This window comes from Akebia trifoliata, chromosome 13 (assembly GCF_017979445.1).
Source record: "Akebia trifoliata isolate Shusen 1 chromosome 13, ASM1797944v1, whole genome shotgun sequence".
Classification (NCBI taxonomy): Eukaryota; Viridiplantae; Streptophyta; class Magnoliopsida; order Ranunculales; family Lardizabalaceae; genus Akebia; species Akebia trifoliata.
The window spans coordinates 12,678,744-12,700,627 of record NC_141387.1 but is presented as its reverse complement, the minus strand read 5'-3'; the positions used below and the strand labels follow the sequence as shown (position 1 = coordinate 12,700,627).

General features: G+C 29.8%; 1 protein-coding gene across 3 annotated transcripts; it reads right to left on the bottom strand.

Moving 5' to 3' along the window:
• Window positions 1–83: 83 nt before the first annotated feature.
• On the bottom strand, window positions 84–13,234 carry LOC147387903 (3-oxoacyl-[acyl-carrier-protein] synthase I, chloroplastic-like). 3 transcript variants are annotated; one of them, XM_086421052.1, is made up of 7 exons: window positions 12,691–13,234; window positions 10,154–10,591; window positions 7,155–7,328; window positions 4,001–4,114; window positions 905–1,006; window positions 338–404; window positions 84–254 (listed from the first exon to the last, which is right to left on the bottom strand). In XM_086421052.1, exons 1-7 carry the CDS (start codon window positions 13,138–13,140, stop codon window positions 187–189), a joined length of 1,413 nt encoding a protein of 470 aa, XP_086277178.1. In that variant the 5' UTR covers window positions 13,141–13,234; the 3' UTR covers window positions 84–186. The 3 variants fall into 3 exon arrangements, 2 of the variants coding, with proteins under 2 accessions (XP_086277178.1, XP_086277179.1); XM_086421053.1 differs by having other exon boundaries at window positions 10,154–10,585; window positions 12,691–13,230; XR_015171324.1 differs by lacking the exon at window positions 84–254 and having other exon boundaries at window positions 360–404; window positions 905–978.
• Between the last annotated feature and the right edge of the window lie 8,650 nt (window positions 13,235–21,884).

Below are 21,884 nucleotides of genomic sequence, written 5' to 3'. Positions count from 1 at the left end.
CCTTTATCTTATTTAATGTTTGATGTTTTTTTTTAAAGGTTGGTTCTGCAAATATAACAACATAGATACCCTGAAAAGCCAGTGATGAACTCTTAGAAAATAAAATAATGGAACAACCTCTATAAGAAATCTATCTTGGGAAGAGCTAGTTTGTTGTTCTTTGATAATTATTGACAACTTGATAAATCATAATTTAAATGCTGAAAAAACCAAGACAGAATTCTGCCCTCCAAACCCAACAGAATTTGAAATGGCTGCAAATAACAAAAGATAATAAATAAGTCAGATTTTTTTTTTTGGTTTTCAAAAAATTTGAAAGGAAGGGTCCACATCTCACCAACATTGACTTCATGATGCTTTTTTTTGTTTGGGATAGTATCGAACGTAACTGAAGGCTCCAGATTCTACAGTTATGATAAAAAGAAGGATAAATCAGTTTGGCAAATAGTTGAAGCTATCCAATATTGAAATTGAAATCTATAAAAATGAAAAATCTTATAAAAATAATTTTGAAAAGGTTAATTTACTCAAATAGTGCTGAAAATTGTGAAATTCCCACTTCAGCGCACTAGTCATTTTAATTTCAAAAATGGTAAATTATTTTTTTAAATTAAACTATTTTACTTAAAAGGGATACAAGGCTTATCATTAATTTTGTCGAGCGAATTTTCTAACTATTTACTAAAATTAAAGTGGGGAAAAATTAGTTGCAAGAAAAGTTTTCCTTCACTTTAATTGAAATATATATTTTTTTTTATCAAAAATGGTAATTTATCATTTTCGAAATTAAAATGAATAATACATAAATTTAAAAAAAAAAAAATCCCCTTTATGGGAATCCCCTAAAAAATGTTCTTTAACTTCATTCACCAGTTTTAAAAGAACTATTGGAAGAAGTACATACAAATTGGTTAATGGTTGGATGCAACCACCCTGTAGTTATGGCCTTAATTGTAGCAATGGCTTCTAAACCCCCAGCTGCACCGAGGCAATGTCCGATCATAGACTAAAGACAACATTAACAACAACAACAACAACAAAAGAAAGGAGATTCAAGAAGGGGAAAAAATTGTTGTTAGAATTCGTATACTTTATATATCCATAATGTAAGTTGGATGTTAGCAATGTCCAATACCTTTTATATATATATATACCTTATTTTTTTCTTATTGTCATTATAAGAGGACATTTTCATTATATATATATATATATATAGCTTATTTGAGGTTGTGTAATATTTATATTTATAAAAAAAATTACACAATGACCAAGGGAAAGCCAAGATTTTTTTATGGGAGGAAAAGTACATTTAATTGTAAGATTGAAGAGCTTGAGGATAAATGGTTTAATTTGGGGAATATATTCAAGGTTTTTAGTTAGAAGTTGAAAAAAATGGTATTTAGGTGATTTCTCATTAGTGTCGGAGATAAGCCCCAAGTCAAGGGGCAATGTCACCAGTTTAAAAGCATAGGAGGCTATCTCAAATATCTACCAACATGCCTACATGCCCCCTCGACCTCAGTCTTATCTATAGAAAAAAAATTAGATGACTTCATTTCCCTCTTAACCTAAAATAAAAAAACCTTTCAAATTAGATCTCTTCCCGAAATCAGATATCTTCAACCTCTTGGAAAAATAAGGTAGGATTTTTGAAGTAGAAGATGATGAGATTTTTGCTAAAAAGTTCTAAGGTTTTATAGAAGGGTTTATGACAATGTTCAAAATGATAGATTTTAGATGGAGTTAAATAGATTAAAATTAATTTTTTATAGAGGTTGAGGAATTGAAATACTTGGAGATGACTAACTTTAGGGGAAAAAAATAAAAAATTTGGATGCCAATTGCAAATGAAGTTATTTAGATCATTTTCAGTTAGTCTATAAAAGACAAAACATGTTGAATGGGCCATGTCATCAGTTTGAAAACAAAGTTTCGGGGCATCTCAAATATTCATCATAGTGTAAAGGGGTATCTAATTAATCAAAAGAATTAAAGCAAGAGGGGGTAAAAATTGGAGGGAGGGGAGCAATAGGGTCAAAGGAGGCATGTCATTAGTTGAAAACATAGAATCATTTTAAATTAAGACAAAGATGCAAGGGTAATCTAAAATCACCAAAAACTTGAATGTGGGAGATTCTCCTCCCTCCCCAACAATATCCTTACTAGCTCCTCACCTGGCAATGACAATGGAGTCCTTCATTGCATAACAAATGTTTGTCTTTTAAATAATAAATGCAAAAAGCATTTTAGTCTTTGAATATAAATGTCTTATTTGCAGTAATTGCTTTGACAATAAATGTCAAGATAATAAATATATTTATTATGTAAAAGACCAACATACCTAGAATTTTTCAGTAAAAAAAAAATGGATAAGGATATTATTGAAAAATGAATGTGGTGGACATTGCTAACGTCATCATGTGATCTTTGAAAACTAGCATTCCCCTACACACACACACACACACACACACACACACTCGCACGTGCAGTAGGCACATGCATCTTCTTTGAAGTTAAAGGAATAAGAGAGAAAAAATAATTAATTTGGAATGGTAATATTGAAAACTAAAAGAAGAGAGATAATAAAGTTAATTTTTTTATGGAGATTCGTAATGAAATTAAATTCCAACACCTCTTTATGAGTTTACTTGTGCCTACTGGCACGAGCATCCTTTTTGGGGTTAAGGGAGGTAGAAGAGGATATGCAACAAAGGTGAAAAAAGATGCGTAAAAAGGAAGAAAAGATGGGAGACAATAAAGTAAAAAAGTTATCATCAAGATTTATAGTGAGATTTAAGCTCAATCCCTCTATATTTATAACATAAAAAAATTGAGATCTATCATTGTGTTTATATTTATATATAGGGACACGTTCAACAACCCACATTAGGGAAACCACGTTGAGAACCAAAATTTGTCTTATATGAGTTAAAAGTTTCGGATTGGGCTAATTTTTTTTTCGACGATCTCTATGGTGAGGAGATCATCATCACCAAAATTCAGCCCAATTTGAAACTTCTATCCCCATCAAAAGTGATTTACAAAGTTCAAGAATTATGGATCATCGATTTTTATCATTTATTTGTAAATCACTTTTGATGGTGTTAAAAGTTTTAGAAAGTGACGAGTGTTTGTGATGATGATCTCCTCACTATAGAGATCATCTTTAAAAAAAAATCAACTCAATCTAAAGCTTTTAACCCATATAAGACAAATTTTGGCCCCAATATATATATATATATGGGGAATGCTAATGTCCAAGACCTCATGAGGAGCATTCGGAGGCCCTAAAGAGAGCCAAACATTTTTAATATATAGGTTATAAGTTTCGGAAATAAACTGAATTTTTTGTGAGGATTATCTATATGGTTAATTAGGAGATCATCCTCACAAAAAATCAGCCCATTCTGAAACTTCTTGTTACAATTTACAAGTTGAAGAATCATGGACCGTCAATTATAAACTACTTTTGACACCGTTATGTATATATCATCACATTCTGAAACTTCTCAGCTCGTTCAAAATGGTATACAAATTAACATTAAAAATTGACGGTCCATAATTCTTCAACTTTATAGACCACTAAATTTTGATGGGATCGGAAGTTTCAGATTGGGCTGATTTTTTGGGGGATGATCTTCTCACCATAGAAATCATCCTCACAAAACATCATCTCAAGAATGTGATCTCCCCATGTGGGCTATTTAATAAATACATTTATTATACCCTTAATAAATGAATTATTATGCTGGCATTAATTGCCAAAGCATTTAAAATGTCATTCACATTTATTATGTAAACGATAATCATTTATTATGTAAAAGACTGACATATATTTTTCTTTTTTCACTAAAAGACAAAATGGACATGGGTATTATTGAAAGAAAAAAAAAATTATGAAAAATGCTAACGTCCCCATGAGGTCTTGGACGTTAATATTCCCATATATGAGAGAGAGAGAGAGAGAGAGAGAGAGAGAGAGAGAGAGAGAGAAAGAGACCTTGGTTGAATTGACTTTAATATCTGACATTTTCTTAAACACCTTTTTTATAGCATTCACCTCAGCTAGGTCACCAACAATACTCGAAGTTGCATGTGCATTTATATAGTTAACCTGGGAAAAAAAAATATCTTTTGAATTTCAAGATAACATCATTCCAAATATAGAACAAACAATATATACCTACTCAGTTTCGTTAATTGCATTTTGATTCTCATGTGTTTGAACAAAATCTACTTTATATCTCGTAGTTCTCCATCCATGAAACGATTTGGACAACAAGTTTTTTTTATCAACAATTTGTAATCCATCTCATTTCACATTTTCAAAAATATCTTTTGATCATTAGTCCTTTTTTTTGCTAGGCAAGTAGGGGGTTAGTGGTTGTCAACGGGTATTGAACCTAAGTTGTGAAAATATAGCACCAAATAACTTGTCAAAAGTGGTTCAATAATTCAAAAAATTGAACATCGACACGAAAGTAAATACTATACAAGTTGATAGGCTTAACATTTTATATTTGATAATACAAAAACTCAAGTCATAGGAACTTAGATAATGATATGGAAAACATTAATGCTTGAGTGACATTGGATTTACTGCATTTTTTACATTTCTTACGTGAAGGTGCTTACATTACCATAGATGTGTTACTCATATCACGAGGAAACAACATCTACGGTTATGTGCGCACCTCCACGTCAGAAATGTAAAAAACCACAGTAAATCCAATGTCACCCTAGCACAACTCTAAAGAAAATTACAATATGCATTATAGTAGCTTATCTTTTACGAATTGATTACAATATTCGTTAATAAAAAAACGGATAAAATAATCAATAGAGGAGAAAACATAGGTAAATATTTTGGTGAAATAATATAATTAGATAAGATTTTGAAATATTCTCATACATGGATAAATTATTTTGATTTTTGATGGGTAAGTTGGAGTTGAACTTACGACCTAAAAGTTGCTTTGCAATATGTACCAATTGAGTTATATGGCTCTACTAAACACAAATAAATTTTATTGTCTATATATATAAACTTTTGTAGTGAATTTACACTTATATTCCTTTGATTTTCTAAAATTTGCATAAGTGAATTCTAGAACCTTTGGTTTCAAAATCGTATTTAAATACATAACTTTGATTAATAATTTTATCAATTTCTTTATTTTTACCAGCAAAAATTCTGATACCTCGCACAATAATCATCTTTTTTAATAAATGGCAAAATCATATTAGCTCAGGACTAGCTATGAAAATATCAACTTACATATTCTCTACCCTTCTTAATTTTTAGGTTGTTACATCAACTTTCAATTAACAATTTGAAGACATTAGTTTTGCATCATCTACATTTCCATAGAAAAGGCATGCTAAATCTTCTTTAGGTGATATAAGCCTAATTTTTTTAATTTTTATTTTATAGCTGTTAAGGCTGATGTTTCGGAAGGAAATCAATTAAAGCCCAATGTTAAGAAGACAATAAAGGAAGGGAATTCTTGAAAAAAAGATTAAAAAAATATATATAATAGATTGATAACTAAAATAATGAAGCAAGAACATTCTTGGAAAATACGACAAAAAAGGAAGAGCTTAAAAAGATTAAGAAAAAGAAGGAAGGACTAAGAAAAGAGAGAAACTCTTTCTTTCCGACGTAACTCACATCTTTTTTTCTCTCACTTCCTTTTCTTTTATGTTGTATGTTCACTTTCTTTGTATTTAATTGTTCTTTTTCCCTAATTAATTCTCTCTAACAACTTTTCTGAGACTCTTTACACAATGTGAAGAAAGCCCAAATTTGACGACCTTGGGCTATTAAATTTCATAAAATTCGACGAACTAAGAGGTCAAATTGGTGTTAAATTTTTTATTGTCATTTTTTTTTGACGGGTCGAAACTGTCAAATTAATGAAGGATGAGAGAAATAAGATAGCTCTAAGCAGTCAAATTTAGGAACTTCAAGAACTTCGACAGTCCTAGACTGTCAAAATTTAGTTTCTAAAATTCGTGGGCCTTGACCCATCAATTTTTTATGTCGAATTTTCCAATTTTCACGTAGTGTTACTTTTATCCCTAGTTTTTCATTTTCTTCATCTCTTCTATTGTTTTTCTCCTTGATCTCCTCTTTTCTCTATTTTTAATTTTTTTTCAATCTAGATTTCAAGGATTGATTAATCAATTATTTTCTTGGATTTTTCAGAGATGATTAGCTAAACTTTTAGTCAAAATTAGATGAGAACCCATGACGAATAGTAAGTTTGATTTTATTTGATAAAAACATGGAGGTAAAATTGTTTTGGTTTTTTTAATTCACTAAGTATTTTAATTAGGATTATTATTATTTAACTATAAAATTCTTTGATTTGGTCTGAACTTCGGTTACATCAAATGCTTAAACTTCTTGTGTTAATTTAACAACGTGCTACATGCAATTTTTAGATAATCAAACACATATTTTTGGATTATTATTTCTAAATTTCATTACCAAATATTCCAATTATAACAAACCATTGTTCAATTTAAGTTTAGATAAAAATTGGTCAAATAAATAAATTTTACAATTCTCTCATGGTAGATTTTCAATTCCTTAACCATTTTTCTATTATTGTTCTTGGTTTTAAATTTATTCTCGCTTTATTTTCAAAATCCAAAATTTAGATTTTTTTTTTTTTTCCTTTTCTTTTCCATTAATTTTTGTTCACTTTTGATTTAATCCCCATGGATCGATCTTAGACTCTCGATGATTTCACTATATCACTACATGTCCTGAACTAAGGATTTTGATACTACACTATTTAAGTTGTTGCTAATTATATTATGAACAATAGTAACAAAAAATATATAAAAATAAAGAATCTGAAAAATTACATTACATAGTTGTCCTACTCCTCCATCATATTAGATATACATTTATTTTTCTGTTAGGCAAGCAAGGGTTTAGTGGTTGATGGAGGTAAAGATGAATTTAACAGGATTTGAACCTAGGTCATGGGTATCAACTCTCCTCAAGCTTTTACCACTTAACTAAGTGGCACCTTCCATCATAATAGATTTATAATAGTTAAAAACAATATTTAAATGTAAAAAATGATGTGCATAAGCACATAAGAAATTTGGTTAAAATACACCGCAAAAAAAAAAAGTACCTCTTCTGGTGATATGCCGGCATTTTCAAGACTTCGTTCAATACATGATACTAAACCAAGTCCATCAGCTCTGGGGTTGCTTATATTGTAAGCATCACAGTTAATTGAACCTCCTAAGTACTCGGCAAAAATGTGTGCACCACGATTCATCGCATGCTCTAAGCTCTCCAATACCTATCAACAGAATTGTTGAATCTTTATATAGAACAAAGTAGAAGACTTTCATTATGTAACAACATCCATATAAAAGAAAATTTTTAATTCTGTTTTAAAATAAAGATTAGACATTAATTAAAATGAAATGAATTAAAATTGCAATCGCTTCTAGGCTTATGAAATCATAAATGTCATTGTTGGACTTGGGAGTCAATGGGTTGTATTAAATTTGGTACAAATATATACGGCCCAAGATATTAAATTTCGATTGCGATGTCTATTTTGGTTAGTTTGTTAATGAAATTTTTTGTACAAGTATTTTAATCAATATGAAAATAAATATAATTTTCTTGAAAATATTGAAACAACAGAAATGATCGAAATGCATGTGAGCCATAAGAAATATAATAAATAATCATATGAAGTGTGAAAATAAAATTTAACAACTTCTAGTAATCATACAAGAAAATATTTGAGTCCCAGAAGTGAAGAGAAAAATAATATTCTATATGAAAATGAAAATAATAAGCCATATTAGCCACATATACCTTTGTATGTAAAACTCTTAAATTAGGACAACGTTTCATAGATAACATTTTGTCTTATATGGCCAAACAATTTTGGAATGAGCTGATTTTTTGCAAAGATGATACACTCAGCATAAAGATCATTCTCACAAAAAATCAGCCCATTCTGAAACTTTTTACCCATGTAAGACAAAACATGTTGTCTAGAACATTGTCTAGAATGTTATCTACGGATCCTGACCCCTTCAACTACTATACTTTAATTTTTTTTAAATATGTACATAAATAAATAATTACTAATAGATTAAATTAATTAAAACATGGATTATTGGATGTTTATACATATATGATTATAGTACAAAAAAATAAGTTGACATATAACTTATTATAATTTGTATTAATAATTATTATTGGATTTAATAATTCCGATCGAAATTCCCTATTCATCATAATATTTTGTAAAATTAACACTGATTTCCTCATAAATATATATGTAAAAAGACACTATATAAACTAAATTTCATGTCAACTCTTGAGAAAATCAAAATATTTCAATACATTTTGTGGACATATGTCATAATAGAATACTATAATACAGACTAGAACTCAAATAAAAGTATTAAATTTAGGTTTCAATGTCTATTTTGACCAACTTGGATATGAAAATATTTCGTGCAGTTTGAAAATACATACAATTTTCATAGAAAGCATGGAATATTTAGTAAAAAAAACCATCGAAACTAATAAAATGATAAAATAGACATAAAACACACTTATAAATCATCAAATATAATCCCACATGTGGTATGGAAACAAGATAATTAAGTAGCGTTTTGTTATATATTGGTGATGGTAAAAGAGTGTCTGATAACCGAAAACAACTATATTCTTTTTGGGAATGAGAACAATAGTGTCAAACAAGACAATAAGTACAACATATTTATATCGCTATATTTTTTGTTAAATATTTATTAATAAATTATTAATATATCCAAGTAACTAAAATATAAATGTTCATGAAAGTGTTGATCTTCTTAGACTAAATAAAATAAGATGACATACATATCTCTTACCAAAATTAGTAATCTTTAAATCACTTAGATGATGATGACGACGACGATGACTACAACAATGATGATGATGGAGATGAGTATGATCACCATCAAACTGATTTGGTTTAGCTATATTAGATTTATTAAAATATATCAATAATTTTAAAACTCAACTGGAACGTTCATCGAATTGATTCAACTCAAAAATTAGCAATTTGACACAAATGAGTCAAATAAAATTATATTGAATTTATGAATAGTTTTTAGTAAGTAAAATATTTATTTTTTATTTTTCATAGAAACATTAACAACTAAATAAATTGGTTAAGTTTTTTATTTGACATCCTGTACTTTTAGATTAAACACTTTGTAAAGTTGTTAAAAGGATATTTTAGGTATTTTTCTTAAAAAAACCTTCAAAAGATTCTTAATAGACTGATATTTTATTAAGTGAGACTTAAATGGTACGTATTCTTTACTAAGGGACCATTCGGTACATATTCTCAATAAAGAGTCCTTCAAAGTCATTCTTCCTATTTTAAACCTCAAAAATCGTTGAAAAGGTGATTACGGTATTTTCTCTTCAAAAATCCCTTTTAGATTAATATTTGATAAAAAGGATATTAAATAGTCTATGTTTTTTGAGAAGGGAGTTTTTGGTATATATTTTCAAAAAATATATCTTTACAGTCGTTGTCCCTAATATCTATACCCTTCAAACCTCAAAATTTTATCTTATTGAACCTTCAAATCTAAAGAACAAGATGGGGATTTTAGGGAGCTTGATGATGGATTTTGGGAAGAATCTTATTATCAATAACATCCTTTGTATAATCCACAAAAAATTTCAAAGTTCTATGAATTAATCAAAAAAATAAGGAACAAATCATAAATTTCATCCTCCTTGTATAAAGAAAACAGGTTGATTTATCAAAACGAGTGCTGAAAATTGAAAATTTTCCAAAACAATAGACTATTCAAATTAATTTAAAAGATGTTAAATTACCATTTCAAAAAATTCAAATATTTTACATAAGTGGGAATTTTTAATGTTTTATAATCCACTAATTTTTTTCCTTTTTAATTTATAAATGGTTGAAAAAAAAATATGCTCTATAAAACAGTAAATTTTTCCCCCACTTACGTAAATGATTTAATTCTATAAAGGGTAATTTATAGTTTTTTGAATTAAATGAATGGTCTATCATTTTTAGAATTTTCATCCGATTTGGTATCTCCCCACAAAAGTATCCTCTTGACATACCAATATTCCCGAACCTTCACCTATAACAAAGCCATCTCGGTCTTTGTCCCATGGCCTTGATGCTATTTGTGGATCATCATTTCTCATTGATAAAGCTTTACAAGCATTAAAACCCCCTAAGGTAACAGGAATGATTGGAGCTTCGGTTGCACCAGCAATCATCAAATCAGCCTCACCTCCACGAATATGATTTGCAGCAGCATAGAAACAATAATTGGAGGTAGCACATGCAGTTGAAATTGAATAGGTTGGTCCCATTAAACCAAGTTCAATTGCAAGAAACGCGGAGCACATGTTTGGTATGGAATTAGGAACAACAAATGGAGTTAGTTTTCTAAAACCCTTCTCTTTTAGAATCTGAATGCCATTAGTAATCGTGCTAATACCACCCATGCTTGTTCCAATAATCACACCAGCTCGCTTTTTGTCAATCTGCAACTAATAAACCAAAATGTAATGAGAATAAGACATCTAAACGTCCACATATAAGGAATCAATGAAGCATGAACAACATGTTCATGATTAAATCAAGGACCAATCTAGGGAAGAAGGTAGCCAAAAAGGAAGATTTTTTATTTTTATTTTTTTGAAATTCTCATTTCAGTGCACTATTTATTTTGATTCTGAATAGGATAAATTACAATTTTTTGAATTAAAATATTTCACTTTAAGCAAGGAATTCCAATTTACAAAAGAGTAAATATTTTTCTGTTTTAAGTGAAATGTTCCAACCTCAATTAAAATATTTCACTTCAAAAAGGACAATTTTCTTACCTATTTTATAGAGTAGTACTTTTTTACCATTTTAATTTTAATAAATTGTGAAAAAACGACCCTTTTTATAAATCATGTCAAAAACTTAATCCCAAACTCAACACATTTATTAAATAGGTAACATTTATAATATAAAAAAATGTGTCCAAAGCCTAATACAAAACTATAAATCTCCACCTATGAAAAAATAACAGTAATAAAAAAACATCTTTCTATACAAAAATTAGATGACCAAAGTTCTTAGATTTTTGTCCTCTACATCCCCCTAGCATCGGATCATGTTTTTTATGCCCCAAGGTTTCATCCGATGTTTAATCCAATACGTTTTGTAAATCAGGTATAGAAGTTTCAGAATGTGCCGATTTTTTGTAAGGATGATCACTATGGTGAGAAAATTATCCTCACAAAAAATTATCCCATTTCGAAACTTCTAACCCTAATTGACAAGTTGAAGAATTATGGATCATTCATTTTTTAGTAAATCACATTTGATGGTGTTAGAATTTATAGATTGGGTTGATTTTTTGATCAAAATTCAGAGATCATCTTCACCAAAATTCAGCCTATGCCAAATTTCTAACCTTAGTTTACAAACACGTTGGATAAAATGATACTCCCAATCTTGCCCTTATATAAACATATCACAACCCATAGCAATTAGAATCTTAATTAGAATGTCAAATAGAAATTTTCAAATATACCCTAATTAGATTTTAGGCAACTCTTTAGTCAAAATTAAAATAGTAAAATATTTTCCTAAGTAAGATTTGAAATCTTACTAAATGTTATTGGACTCGCATGGACTACCACATTGGCAATCCAACACAACAGCGTAGATTTCAAGGAAAAACTTAGATTCAAAAAAATCAATTTTTTTCTATTTTTGGAGAACTCCCAAACTTAAAAGAAAAATTAAGCGGTGAAAAATAATATTTTTTCAAAATTCTTTTTGTTAAAGTTCTTACAATTTCATCCTCTACAAATCTGTCTCACCGGCTTTACGGCTAATTCATTAAAAATGCTGTAAGTCTGTAGGGCTATCTGGGAGGTTTATCCACATTTATAAAAATAAGCAACAGTTATTATTGCGTACGCCAAAACGACCTAATACAATGACATCTTTCCATGTTTGGCAAAGTGAAGGACACGCCAGGTGGCATATTCAAATGACTCCATGACGTGGACAAGATACTAAAATTCTTCGAGAATACTTGAATTTTATTTTAAAACTCGGTATTTTATGTCTGTCATCCCAATGGATACCCGCTTGACTTGTTGGAGTCCTCGTAAACCATTTAACTCGGTTTACAATTACTTATTAATATGCAAAAATAATTATAATTTTTTTATATTATCAGGTGGATTAGAAGATGCTCTATCATACCTTTATTTAGGTAACATATATTTAAATTATAAAAAAAATGAACTATTTTAAGCAAAAACCCATTTGAATTGGCCAAGTTTTATGGACTTGACCGAGAATTTCAAAATATTGCATGTGTTGTCGAACAAGACAAGGTGAGAGAGAATTCACATCGAATATCTCATTCGTTCTTGAGCGATACTAAGATGACATAGGGAAGTGATCATCTCGACGTCGGACGGGATTTGAAATCATGAATTGATCTACAATTCATCGATTGTATCTACAAAAACCACGTCAACAACAAAAATAGTTATATGATCATGCATGCATGAACACTTTCACCAAAATGAAACTATAGTAAGTGCAATTGAAGAAACCAATTAGGAGAAACAACGACCTTAGAGAAATTATCACCGCCAAGGCCGGCATCTTCGATAGCCTTCTTGCCAGCAACAAGGCAATAGCGGAGGGTATTGTCGAGGCGATGATCATACTTGTTAGAAATGTAACCTTCAGATGAGAATCTCCTAATCTGGGCAGCGAAGTGGGTGGGAAATTTGGAAGCATCAAAGCCATCAATGAAAGTGATACCACTTTCACCCGAGAGTAGACGATCATAGTAGACATCAACATCGTTTCCGAAAACCGAAACCAAACCCATACCAGTAATAACCACTCTCTTCTTCGGATTCTTCTCTCTCTTCGGAGCTGAAGCCGATATCACTAGAGTTGAAGGGTACTTCTTGGTGTTGAAATCAGTGAAGAGGATACGATGCTTAGAATATTGTTTGTGGAGAGGCTCCAATGGAGAGACACGAAGCGTTAGTGATTGGAACATCATCTGCATGTTTAACAATGCAACGATAGCTACAAATATAGAGTTACTTTGTTACTGCAAATCTGATTTTATAGTCATTTTGATCAACCACTGTACAACATCGCTGGGAGCAAATTTGTTCACGGCACGATAGCCACAAATGACGTAGGTAATAAAGAGAGAATTTCTCTCTCCTGTCCTGAGTGGAAAAAAATATACATATATCCTGGTCTAGTCAACTTGTAGCATGGGTTGTAGATGATGAAATTCTATGAATTAAAAAAAAATTCAAAAACAAAAGTTATTTTTCACCATTGAATTTTAATTTTGTACGAGTGTTCAATAGCCATCCAATTTCAAGGATCAAGCTTGAAAAACTTTTTTCGTACAATTCTTTTTTTAATGTAAATTTTTTCATCAAATCTAAAAATTTGAGGTGTTAGATTGCCAAAGTTTCGGGCCTATTTGGATACCAGGAATAGAACTACTGTTCCAAAGAACATGAGCAGAACTACTCTGTGGAGGAACTAAAAAAGTAATTCTGTACAGAAAAGACGTTTGACAATCAATTCTGTGAAGTACTGACAAAAGTACTTTTGTGCTGGAAGTCTGTTTGGAAACCATACTGATTTCTCATGACTTCTAGAAAAAAGACCAAAATATCCTTATATTATATCAGTTACTGTTTTTTGTCTTTTAGTGTCATAATATGCCTTCAAACTATACTGTTTTTGACATTTTAACTATAAATATTAAATATTAATATAATATATTTAAATCCATTATACTCAAAATTTTTAAAAAAAATTGACAGACTGTTTTTGACATAATATTAAAAAAAAATTGACAGACTATTTTTTAGTGTCATAATATGCCTTCAAACTATATTGTTTTTTTGACATTTTAACTATAAATATTAATATAATATAATATAATAAATATTAATATAATATTTTAAATATTAAATATTAATATAATGTGTTTAAATCCATTATACTCAAAAATTTAAAAAAAAAATTGACAGACTGTTTTTAACATAATATGACATAATATTAAAAAAAATTTGACAGACTGTCTTTTAGTGTCATAATATGCCTTCAAACTATATTGTTTTTGACATTTTAACTATAAATATTAATATAATATAATATAATATTTTAAATATTAAATATTAATATAATGTGTTTAACTATAAATATTAAATAATATAATATAATATAATATTTTAAATATAAAATATTAATATAATGTGTTTAAATCCATTAGACTCAAAATTTAAAAAAAAAATTTAATATTAATAAAGGTTTCTTTCGTTTGATTTAAGGGCAAATGAATTAGGAATATTTTCATAGAAAATTAATAAAGTTAAGGGTATTTTGGTCAAACGAACCATTAGATTTTGACTCCCCGCAAGATGAGTTTTGAGATATAGGTTTTTTCGACTTCTTCACAAAGAGTAATTTCTTGCTCTTGCGCGGAGTAACTCTTCGAAGGTAACTGTTCATCCAAACGACTTCTAACTCCCTGCAAGAGTCAGAAGTAGCTAAGGAATTCCTATCCAAACGCCTACTTCTATTCATACGGCCCAAAGACCTTATTTATGATTTGAATTCTAAAAAAATTAAATTTTTGGGCAAAGGACTTATGGGCACAACGCTCACAAACTATTCAATGCTTGCCACATCAAGCATATAAGGGTAGTTTTGTAACTAAGAAGGATACTTTTATAAATTAGAAAAGGACTTATGGTTGCAATGCTCACAGACTATTCAGTGCTTGCCACGTCGAGCATAGAAGGGTAGTTTTGTAACTAAGACGGATACTTTTATAAATTAGGAAAGTCATTCAATACATGTGGGTAAATGTGATCGGTGGATCTCAGATTTTTATGAGCAAGAAGTTTTTCACGTCTTCTTTCCAAACATTTAAAGTTTAAGATTTCAAATCTTAGAAAGGATTTGTTGAACCCACATGGATTACCACATTGGACAACCTTCTAGATTTCGTGAAAAAACTCAGATTAAAATAAATAATAAAAAATTCTGATTTATCAAAGTGTTAATTGGATGGCTACTGAGCATCCAATTTTAAAATTAAAAGTCAATGGTGAATTTTTTTAATTTTTAATTTTTAATTTTCATTTTTTAAAGTTCATACAATTTCATCCTCTATAATCCCATGACATCCAATCATGTTTTTAAATGTCACAAGATGATGCCAATAAAATTTCCTTTTTTCATTGTTAGTAAGAGAGAAATTTTATCTTTTTAGTCACATGTCAAACGGCTGTCATACTAATCACAGCAGTTTAATTTGTATCAATGAGAGAGAGAGAGATTATTGCGATGTTAAGGTCTCAACTTGTCCGAGATCTAGAGCTATGCTTCCCTGACTGAAATCTCAACCAGAAAAAAGTGATTGTAAATGGGACAATTACTTCATAGACCCTGCAGTTGGGACATCCTTTTAAATGCACTCTAACTTTTGGCATGGTATACTGGCAACTCAGATTAGTAAAAAAATTCTTTCTTAATGCTCCTTCATCCTGATAAAACGTCAAACTCAAATCATGGAGATTGACGATTCAAATCATCAAGATCAACTTTCAAGTCGTTGATCTTGACAATTTGAAAATTTTATCTCAATGAATCAAGTTCAAAGGACAAGATTGATGATTTGTATTGTTGATCGTAATGGTTGTGAAAGGTCAATCTCGACTATCGGAACATATATTGATCTCAATGATTAGAATTGCCGATCTTGACAATTTAAGTCATGGATCTCGCCAATAGAAAGCGGGTGAGGGGGCATTAAGAATGACAAAGCTTACTCAATAAACTATCAAGTTACGCGAAAAAGTCAAGTGTTGTTTAAAATGAAATTCCTTCATCAGGGTCCATTAAGTAATTTTTCCTTCGTAAATTCTATTGATAGAGTCCCACCTACTTAACGAGAATGCATAAATTAGCTTCACAGAGCTGTCCACCACAACTTTTCTAGTACATAAAGCAAGAGGGTTGGGATGGGAAGAGTAATACCAATTATTTCAGCTACGTTTGGGCATTCACTTGAACTTTTATTTGCCACCCATTTTATCTCTGTTCATACACGTGTCACAATAAGATCCAAGATTGAGGTACTTGCATTGATGCTTGTTAGGTCGGGATATAGGGCTAGTTGAGTTGGCCATCTGTTTTTAAATGTCTGGGGAAAAGAGTTTTATGAGAAAAAGACATATCAATTGGCATTTTACCTAAGAAACAAGATTGAAGTGGCGTATCATACACGTTCTTTTCTTCTTATCATAAGTATCCCCACTCTCTTGTGAGATTAATCCTATGGTCACATGTACGGTCCCTTGGAAAGTTCTATGTGCAATTGATTGAGTTGAGAGCAAATCGAACCCTAGAATGTGGTCCCAAGGAATTCATTGCTTCATGGGATTTCAAACACTTGGTCTATGTCTTGGAGAGCTTATCAAGAAAGTGATATGCCATGCACGCTTGTGACTTTTGTGTGAAATCATTTATTGAGAAATTATATATATCTAACATTGAATGCTCAATTACAGTGGTTGATAATTAATCTTACGTACATATTCTCTTGAAACATAATATGTTGAAAAGATCTTGTTTAGAATTATGGGAATGACCAGGAGGTATTGATAACTTTATTTGTATCTTGCTAATGTAAATTTATTCAAGCTCTATAGAAAGCGCCCTCAATCCGCGGGGTGCTCGGATCCGTTTTTGACCTTTGATGTTTGGGAGTCGCTACCTATTTATTACGATCTAGGAACCAGACTTTGACTCTAAATGGATAAATCAACTAATCTACTACAAAAAATACTAGATCCGGGGATCACATTACGGTGTTGGAAGGTGTTAGGCACCAACCCCGCCCGGCAAACGCCGGTCTCTACTAATTCCCAAATAAATTACATTGCTAAAAAAACCTAATCAAATAAATTAAAAAATAAATAAATATTTACTTTACAAAGACAACGGTCTTGTTCCCTCAGATTTGGTAGAATAGTTCTTCGTACAGCACTCCTCACTTCGTTCTGTCACCGGATTCGTTTCGAATTTTCAAAATAAAGTATCTCTTTCTGAATTTTTCTAATTTTTTTTATGGATTTTTTGGGTGTTTTGGAAGGGTTTCTAAGTGTGTTTTGAGCTAAAGTTGGGGTATGGATGATAGATAAGAAGTTGGGACTTCAAAATCAATGTTTATAGGAGGCTAGGGAAGCTTTTTGACCTACTTTTTCTATGTATTATTTTTTTTATACGAAAATAGGTTGTAGGGACCCCTATTTATAGATTTTTTTAAGTGCCTTTTAGATAGAGTTAATGTTTAATTATAATTCTTTTAGAGAGAGTTATTGTTTGATTATAATTGTTTTAGGTAGAGTTATATTTCAATTAGAATTGTTTTAACTAGAGTTATTATTTAATTAGGATTGTTTTAAATAGAGTTATCATTTAATTAGGATTGTATTAGGGTTTTGACTTTTAGTCTCACTTGATTGACTTTAAGATTTTGACTTTAGTCTTACTTGATTGATTTTAATATCTTGACTTTAGTTTTACTTGATTGACTTTAAAATTGAATTTAAGATTTTGGAGAAACCCCCTTTATTATATCTTTAATTCTTTGGGTCCCTAGATGGAGGGGTCCTTTAATAAATATTTGGGCAACCATCAACAATTTTGCCTGAGAGCCTAATTGATCGATTTTTTTGTTCAAAATTTTAAATTAATTTTATTAATGTTTCACTTTACATTATTTAATTTTTTTATTTATTAATTTCAGAATTTTTAATTATTAAAATAGTAAAATTATCGTTTTGCTATCGGAGAGGAGTTTTTGCGTTTTAAGTCATTTTTCAATGTTCCATAATGTTTTGAAATCGGTTTTTCATAAGGAATTCAATAGAAATATTGGTTTTTATCATTTATGAAGTTTTTTTGTGAGAAATAATCGTGAACTTTATGAGGGGCATTTTCGTAATTTTGTCGAATTCTGTGAAAATTGGTGAAATAATTTATTTGGTTTCAATTTGTTGTTTTATGTGTTTGAATGGATTTTCCTAAGTGTACTGTAGGCTCTAGGGATATTTTAATGTTATGGGTATTTTGGTAATTTGATCATTTTTTAATGATTTTTACCGTGAAGCTTCTTTTTGTCTGTAAGATGATGATTTCTAGGCTTTTGAGATTATATTTTTCCTAGCGTAGCGTGGTTTCTAAAGTTTCGTTAATTTGAGATACCTCATCCGAATTTCTAAAACACATCTAGTAACAAAATACAGCATTGGAATAATCATCCATCATTGAGAACCGTTGCAATCGGGTTGACGAATTGATTAATCAGACGAGTACAAAAATGGGGTGTCTACACTATAAGATCTTGTATGATTAATTTTTAAGAAGTTATGATGTGTCATGCACTAAATTTTGTATTATCAAGGTATTGTTTGATGTACCTATAAAATCAGTCATATTGTCCAAGAGTTTTATAATGTCAACTTTTTTGCAATAAGACTTATATATGCTATTGAGTTTTTCTGTGCCTCTAATATGAACATCCTCTTTGGGGTTAGGGAGGTAGAAGAGTTAAGGTAATAAAGTTGAAGGAGTAGTAAAGGAAAGACAATAAAGTTGATTAGGTATTCTTGGAAATAGGTATTCTTTAAAAGGAAGAAAATGAACAGAATGGAAATAATAATTTTCAAAAGGTTTTCTTGGAAAGGGATGTAGAAGAGGAAAGAAAATGAAGTTAGAAGGGCATTCTTGAAAAGGAAGAAAAAAATGAAATACAATATAGTTAAAAGTTATCCTTAGGATTCATAGGAAGATTAAATCTCAACCCATTTTTATGTGAGGAATAAAGAGAGTAGGGTCCACCATTGTATTTTATTATACACTAGAGGATGGTTGTGTGCTTACTGCATGGCCATCCTTTTTGGGGTTAAAAGGGTTTAAAAGAGAAAAGATAATAAAGTTTAAGGGGTTTGAAGTTGACGGGTATTCAAGGAAATGGGGTAGATGATGAAAGGCAACTACTAGAAAAAAGACTTTAGACATCACTTTTAAATGATGTCTATTCTTTGGATGATAATGTACGTGTAAATAGTGGTTTTTAGCCACTGGTTTTTCCAAAATCGAATGCTTAAAGATCAAACATAAATTGATATCTAAAGTCTTACACTTTTTTGTGTGATCCCTCCACCTATGAAAAATGCACTTTAAAATTTAAAAAATTGATATTTATTTAAAAGGAAATAATGTCTAGAGTTTTTTTTTTAATAGTGGTGCTAAGGTTAAGGGTATCCTCCTAAACTAGAAGAAGAGGAAACACAATAAGGGTGTGTTTGATTGGTCATGGAAAATGGTATTTTCAATGTGTTTGATTGCATATTTTCATAGAAAATGAATTTTTATCCTTCAAAAATTCAATAAAGGCTAGATTTCATTTTCTCACATGTACCCATAGAAAAATAAAGTCCACCTTCCATTTATTTTTTCAAATAAAAACTGTAATCTCTTCTATTCATCGTCTTCTTTTCCACCACCATCCCCACCTTTTTCATCATTACTCTCTCTCCTTCGTCTTTTTCTTCTTCCTCCTCTTCAGATTTTTTCCCTAATATTTTTTAGATATAACAAAACAATAGAAACTTATTTTCCAACCCTACTCATTTTCCACCATCATTGTATCAAGAATGCCCCTTCTTTTGTGAGCAAATTCTCTATAGAGGTTTCTATAGAATATTTTGAATGTCACAATTCTCTATAGTTTTAACTCCTTGTCATGTGAGAGGACTCCCAATGATTAATGAGACATTTAAATATATTGCATTTTGCATAATTTAAAACTTCATTTTTTATGATTATCTCAATGGAAAGTTTTTATACCATTTGAATTAAGATATTAATGTATGCTACCTATTGAGTTTCGAGTCGCACTTTTTTTCTAATTTTTTAAAATGAAGAGCCCGAAAGGAGTATTTTAATTTTTACCATAGAGTTATGACTACTATTTGTTCATCGCAGATTAACGTGCAAAATAGAATAAGAATAAATACAAAAATCTTGGCAAGCAAGGGTCGATTCACAAAGACAACGTTGAATCTAAATTTTTGACTTAGCTCGATTAAGATTCAAAGTAACGAATAAAATCTAAACTGAAAATTAATTAGTTGAAAATAATAATAAACGAAAATAACAATGTAAGGAGACTTAAATCGGTCAAATCCACCAGAAGCAATAATTATATAAAAGATAGAATATATTTGATCCTTTTTTTTTTATTGTCTCAATCTAATCAACAATCTACTGTTGTAGATTGGAAGATTAATCTAATCGAAATACAAACATTCACTTGAAGATTATAACTACTTTAAACCGATAGATAATAAAGGGTTAAATTTAAACTACCAAAGCATGATTTAACTTGACTTAATCTAAGTTTAAACCATTAAAACTTATAGTAATCAAAACTAGTTTTTATTAACTATTGATTAAAAAGTATATCATAAATAACAGTTAAAACATAGATAGATCAAACACAAATTATCTATTCATAACTATCTTGCTCTGGCTTCATTGATCTCTCTAATGGAGGTATAGCCACATATCATTGCAAAAACAAAATAAAAGAAATAATAAACAAAAACAAAGGAATAAATGAGAGAAGAAGAAGTTTTGCTTTTATTTATTCTTGATCTGAAATCTAGGAGTAACTATTCTGCTTACAAAGCTTGAAAATAAAACAATAATAACTAAAAATCTTGAAAATAGAAAAATAAATAAGAACAAAAAAAAAAGAGAAGATAAGATATGATAATTTCTGGCTTGGTCTAATTCTATTTACAGAGACCAGATTAGAGTTTCTAGATTCGAAACACTCCGTGTATATACAAAATCTCCAAACCCTAATTTATTAGGTTATGAATCACACCGTCATAAGTTTGCACAAATCTCAATGCCTTTATTATCGACTTCACCGTGCTGCCATAGGAGTCCACTGCACCGTGGCTCTAGTAGGCCATCTGAGTTTGAAATTTAGTCCAGTTCTTTGGCTTGGGTTCTGGAATGCGATGAGCTTCTTGTAAATATTTTTATTTGATCTTTATGTCTCTTATCTTTGATCCTGTCACGATTAACTAACCCAAATTAAGTTAATAATCATAATAAATTTGAAAGTAACAAAAACATAGACTATAAAATGCATTATCTTTAATTAGGGATTTATGGTGTATTTTATCCCTAAAGTCTTTGTAATTAGGGTCTCAAAAGAAACTTTATAGTCCTTGACCGTACCTTCAAACCCTGATTTTACTAGTCCCCAGTAAAAATAAGATAAAAATCACTTTCACAAGTGACGTAATTGCATTTAGCTGATGCAGCAAACCCTTGAACCACTAGTAAACGAGTTTGACTCATAAAGATTTACAGTGAAAATTTTCACAAAATTCAAACACTTTAAGAAATATCAAAATCAAAATCAATGTATGTAATGAAATAAAAAAAATAGTTAAAAAAAAAAAAAAAACTGATATTGAAAATTACATTGATAGTTTTATAATTTTCAAAACAAAATGTGCAATTGTAATTTTCTAGATTTAAAAAAAAAAAAAATAAATGATGGTCTTTTAAGATTACATGAATATTTTTGTAATTTTCAAAATAAACCAATGTGTGTCAAGGGATGTGTGATGGTAATTTTCAGGGTTTTTGTAAAATAAAAAAAAATTTAATTTATAAAATAAA

Bases quoted from the DNA above. Each gene is read 5' to 3' on its own strand.
- LOC147387903 (XM_086421052.1), bottom strand. From the start codon at position 13,140: ATGCAGATGATGTTCCAATCACTAACGCTTCGTGTCTCTCCATTGGAG. The intron at 405-904 runs GTATGTACTTCT...TCATAACTGTAG, and splicing joins ATCCAACCATTAACCAATTT to AATCTGGAGCCTTCAGTTAC. The intron at 255-337 runs GTGAGATGTGGA...TGTTATTTGCAG, and splicing joins GCATCATGAAGTCAATGTTG to CCATTTCAAATTCTGTTGGG.